Consider the following 4,840-nt stretch of genomic DNA (forward strand, 5'->3'; position numbering starts at 1 on the left):
TCTCTGGGGACAGAGGAGAACAACAGCCCCTAGGAGGGGCTGGAACCAGAGTTCTGTCTGCCTTTCCCAGAGGCCTTTGCAGTAGAATTCATCTGAAGTATTACGCACACAGTACCCAATTAGCATGGTGGTGGTGGTGGTTATGTGCTGTGGAGTCAGTTCCGACTTACAACAACCCTATGTAGGGTATCCAAGGCTGTAAATCTTTATGGGAGCAGAAAGCCTCCTCTTTCTCCTATGGAACTTCTGGTAGTTTCGAACTGCTGAACTTGAGATTAGCAGCCCGATTCTTCCCAGAAATTCCCTCCTATCCTTAATAAATAAACATGATGCCTTCTTCCCACCTAAAACTTTTAAGTATTACATTAAGCCCTCCCCGTTGGCTCCTTTGGAAACTGCCTCTCCTGACTCCTCTCGATCAGCAGAGCCCTGTCATGTAGGGTGGAGTTACAGTCAGTACTTCCAGTAGCAGAGTCCGGTAACGGTAACCATGAACACAGGGACTCCTTAGCCCTGGATCTGAGACCACCCAAGAGGGGATTGCCTAAGCCTGAGGACAAATGGATAAAGCAGCTGCTAGAATTGAGTTCTGCCTATGTCCCTCTGTCCGGAAAGGTGTTGTGTCCTCACTTGTATTCTGGTCCGTGTTTCAGTTTCTACGTGGGCACACTAATCGTTTTCCTCCTTTCTCATTATTGTACACCGGGAACTTGGAATCAGGCAGGCTCAGTAGACAGACATCTGAGTGTCCGCTCAAAGGTCTGTGTGCCCCCAAGGAGTGTGGGAACCTCAGATTGAAATACCTATGACAGGCCACCTAGGAATCCTGTTCACGGCCCCAGGGAGTGGGAGAACTCTGCTTCAGGGTCTCCACTAAAGGTCGTTGGACCCCAAGGAGCGAGAGATCCTGTGATGGTGTGGGAATGTGTTGGAACTGGAGATCGTCTACGGCACCGCAGCCTGTCCTGTCACCTTTTGTTCCCTGGCGGGGAGCTCAACCCTCACACTGACTTTTTACCTGGTAATGTCTTTTTTTGAAGTCCTTGCTATTTACATAAGATTTGTGTCTGTCTATGGAGCCCCTTCTTCCTGTTGCCCAGTGAATAAGGAAGACCGTAGAAGAATTGATGCTTTAGAGTTATGGTGTTGGAGGAGAATATTGAAAGTGCCATGGGCTGCCAAAAGAACCAATAGATCCATTTTGGAAGAAGTGCAGCCAGAGTGCTCCTTGGAGGCCAGGATGGACATATTGTCAGGAGGGACCAGTTGCTGGAGAAGGATATCATATTTGGTAAGGTGGAGGGTCAGAGAAAACAAGGAAGACCCCCAGCGAGATGGACTGGACAAGTGGCAGCATCAATGGACTCAAGCGTGACAGTGATAGTGAGGTTGGCCCAGGATCGGGCAGTGTTTTCCTTCTGCTGTGCATAGGGTCGCTATGGGTTGGTGCTGACTCAATGGCACCTAACAAAATGGAGCCCCAGAGTGTGTGATTACTTGTGAGAGATCACCATGGATGTGTCACCTGTGCATCACATGTCTTTATGAGCGCCTGGAAACTTCTATATGGGCAACAGATCTTGAAAATCCATTTTAAGATTTCTTACCTTCTGTTGTGTCATTAGACATATTACTGAACAGGAGTTGTAGGCTGTTCCTAAATCCTTTACTGGCTGAACAGGAACGTGATTTTTCGGTCCTGTGTGCAGCTTCTTGCATGGTTGAGGAGTTAAATCTGAGCTCTGATAGCGTAGTGGTTACGAATCGGGCTGCGAACCTTAAGGTCAGCAGTTCGAAACTACCAGGCACTCCGCGGGAGAAAGATGAGGCTTTCTACTCCCGTGAGGATTTACACCCTCGGAAACCCTGTACAGGGTCGCGATGGGTCGGAACTGACTCGAAGGCACTTAACAACAACAACATGTGTTAGCATTGGTTTAAGATAGACCAAGAACAGTGTCGCTGTTGGACCGTAGAGGTGAAAAGTGACAGGAACTTACAGGTGAGTTTGGGAGGGATTTGATAGCATCGTTCCTGACCCTAGGTAAAGTTCTTATCAGCCTCGGTGTGATCTCTGTACAAGGCACTCCATTCCGAGACCCTTCATGGAGCTGGTTTCAGTGTTCAGACCACAGGGCAGCTAGGGGCTGGGTGAAGGGTTACATGGGGGTCTGGTGACCCTGCGTGTTCTCTAGTTCTACAGTGGAGCCCGCCTGAGTCCAGACACCAAACGGCACACAGGGCAACACAACCAGACCCCTCCTTACACTGGCATGGCTCCAAGCTCCTGGTCAGCAGGGTCTGCGCTGGGAGAGGATGAGGGTGAGAGCTGGCCACACCTCTGGTCACTGGGGGAGCATGGGGGAAAGAGTAGCACCTTTCCCATCACCTTCTTTACCTAGTCTCTTCTCCCCGTTCCTGCCCAGCTTCTCCTCCCAGCAAGCACACAATCCACTTCTCTAACCTATCATCTGAAGTTCAGGGTTCCAGAATTGTCATCCATACCTGTTTCATTTGGTCTCTTGTATCTTTGTTGTACAGTCGGACTGCTAATCTCAGGGTCAGCAGTTCAAAACTACCAGTGGTTCCATGGGAGGAAGATGAGACTTTCTGCTCCTGTAAAGATTTACAGCCTGGGAAACCCTGTACAGCAGGGTTGCTATGAGTCAGAACCCTCTCCTCGGCACATCACCACCAGCACCATCTTTGTTGTACAGGCTCTGTGTAGTGTCTGCCTAATCTGCCATCTGCGTGAGTCAATCTCAAACCATGGTATTTTCAGTATCCTCATATGCGTGTGAAAACTGGACTTGAATCAGGAAGACCGTAGAAGAATTGCTGTTGAAGACTAGTATTTCTTTAAAAAGCTGTGATGGAAGAGATATAGCTAGAATTCTCCTTAGAAGCCAATCTGGGAAGACGTCATGTCTCATACTTGAAATATAGTATCAGGAGGGACCAATCTCTGGAGAAGGACATAATGCTTGATAGAGTGAAGGGTCAGCGAACAGAGGAGGACCCAAAATGAGATGGCTTGGCACTGTGGCAGAGGCAACGGGGCGGCTCAAGTGTAACGACTGTGGGGAAAGGCCGGACCCTGCAGTGTTTCATTCTGTTGTGCACAGGGTGGCTGTGAGTCGAACTGACTTGGTTCATAACAAGAAAATAAAATATATGTGAATTTGGTGTGTTTTGTCATCTACAATACTGGGAAACCAAAACTTCATGTCACTGACTTATTGCGGCCTTGACTTTATTGCGGTGGTCCGGAGGGCCGCCTCTCTGCAGTCAGCCTGTACATATGGTTTTATTTTCTCCAGGATCCACCCCATCTCCTGTCCACTGCCCCATCCCGGCACCCGGAGCAGCGCAAGCTACGCCGCTGGCGCTCGGATGTGCTGATAAAAGTTAGGAAGGACTTGACGAGCGCCTGCTGCAGAATGTCCCGGGAAGGGGCTTCACACGCCACCCCAGAACGCCCACTTGCTACCCCTTGAAGAACAGAGAGATCTTAGCGGCCGGGCGGCCTGAGAGGCGGGATTTCCGCCGCATCGGCCGGAAGCAAAGACCGCAGGGAAGTGTGTCCTTGGCGGCGTGCCGTCGGCGGGCGCCCGGTGGCGCGTGCGCGTAGTTGCGCGCGGAAGCGGGCTGGCATGGCGTTTCGGCAGGCGCTACAACTGGCGGCCTGCGGGCTGGCGGGGGGCTCAGCTGCGGTGCTCTTCTCGGCCGTGGCGGTGGGGAAGCCGCGCACAGGCGGCGACGCGGAGCCGCGGGCGTCCGAGCCACCGGGGTGGGCCGTGGGCGCGCGTTCTCAGCCCAGCGTCTGGGACCCCAACTGGGACAGGTGCACGCGGGGTGTGGACGGCCGGGCGGCTCGGGACGCCAGGAGTGGCGGAGATCGGGCTCATAATTCCTTGGCGGGCGTTTTTAGGTCTAAGTTCAGCTTTCGGACGCATGCTTTCTAATCGTCCTCACCTCGTGTTGGAAGCTGTGCCGTCTGGTCTGGTTTGGTTTTTGTTTTGCTCTTTGGCTTATGTTGCTGGTTTTAGCGGAAGGGACAGACTGAAGTCCGGTTGTGGTCTGAGACTGCGGCGTGATCAAAGACCGGGGCCGGTCTCATCAGGTTGTTAGGAGGAACCAGATAGGACAGCGCCTGCTTAGAAGTTCTGTAGGCTTGTGTAGGAACATTAGATCCTTGTCCCATTCGCTTCCGCTTCTTAATCCACGAATTGATCAGGTCTTTTCTTCAAATCGGAAAGGGTTGGATCCAGTGCCCCCGAGAATGATAGATGCTGGAATGTGGTCAGGACCTGACTGGAGTAGCCTGGTTCATGAGGACCCCCTACGTGGTGGGCCTCTTGTGATCCATGTTTTCGTTGACTGGTTTTCAGAAGTAAACAATGCCTTTCTTTCCAGTCCGTCTTAGTCAGGAAGCATCATGGTGCTTTGGCAGGGAAGCTTGCTGTCCTGCCTGGAGATGAGATTGCACCCCGGAACCACCGACGTCCCCAAAGTGGACTCTTAGGAGGAATCCATGGGAAGCCATTTCAGCCCTCTGCTAGCGTGTGTCAGGACAGCCACTCACTACGTGATGACTGAGCATCTGAAATGTGGTTCTTGTGATTAAGGAGCAGAATTTAAAATAAAAGCCAAATCAGTACAATTTAAGAAAAAATAATGTGTCGAAACAGTACTTATTATACACTGGATTAGATAAAAACAAGTCGCTGAAATTTTCCTTTTTTTCTTGGCTACTAGAAAAATGCTTCATTACACATGTTGGTTGTGCTATGTTTCTGTTGGACAGCAGGAAGCGGTGGAGTCGCTTAGGACCATAGCC

The 4,840-nt window shown here is 51.1% G+C and overlaps 1 protein-coding gene across 2 annotated transcripts in view; it reads left to right on the forward strand.

Annotated features, from left to right (window-relative positions):
- Positions 1-3,653: 3,653 nt before the first annotated feature.
- The window catches only part of PGAM5 (phosphoglycerate mutase family member 5), a 6,607-nt gene continuing 5,420 nt past the window's right edge, over positions 3,654-4,840 (forward strand). For both annotated transcript variants that reach the window (XM_006874068.1, XM_006874069.1), the window contains exon 1: positions 3,654-3,844. In XM_006874068.1, coding sequence (XP_006874130.1) covers positions 3,654-3,844 — 191 coding nt within the window. The remainder of the gene's footprint in view (positions 3,845-4,840) is intronic.

This window comes from Chrysochloris asiatica, unplaced genomic scaffold, assembly GCF_000296735.1.
Source record: "Chrysochloris asiatica unplaced genomic scaffold, ChrAsi1.0 scaffold00261, whole genome shotgun sequence".
Taxonomy (NCBI): Eukaryota; Metazoa; Chordata; class Mammalia; order Afrosoricida; family Chrysochloridae; genus Chrysochloris; species Chrysochloris asiatica.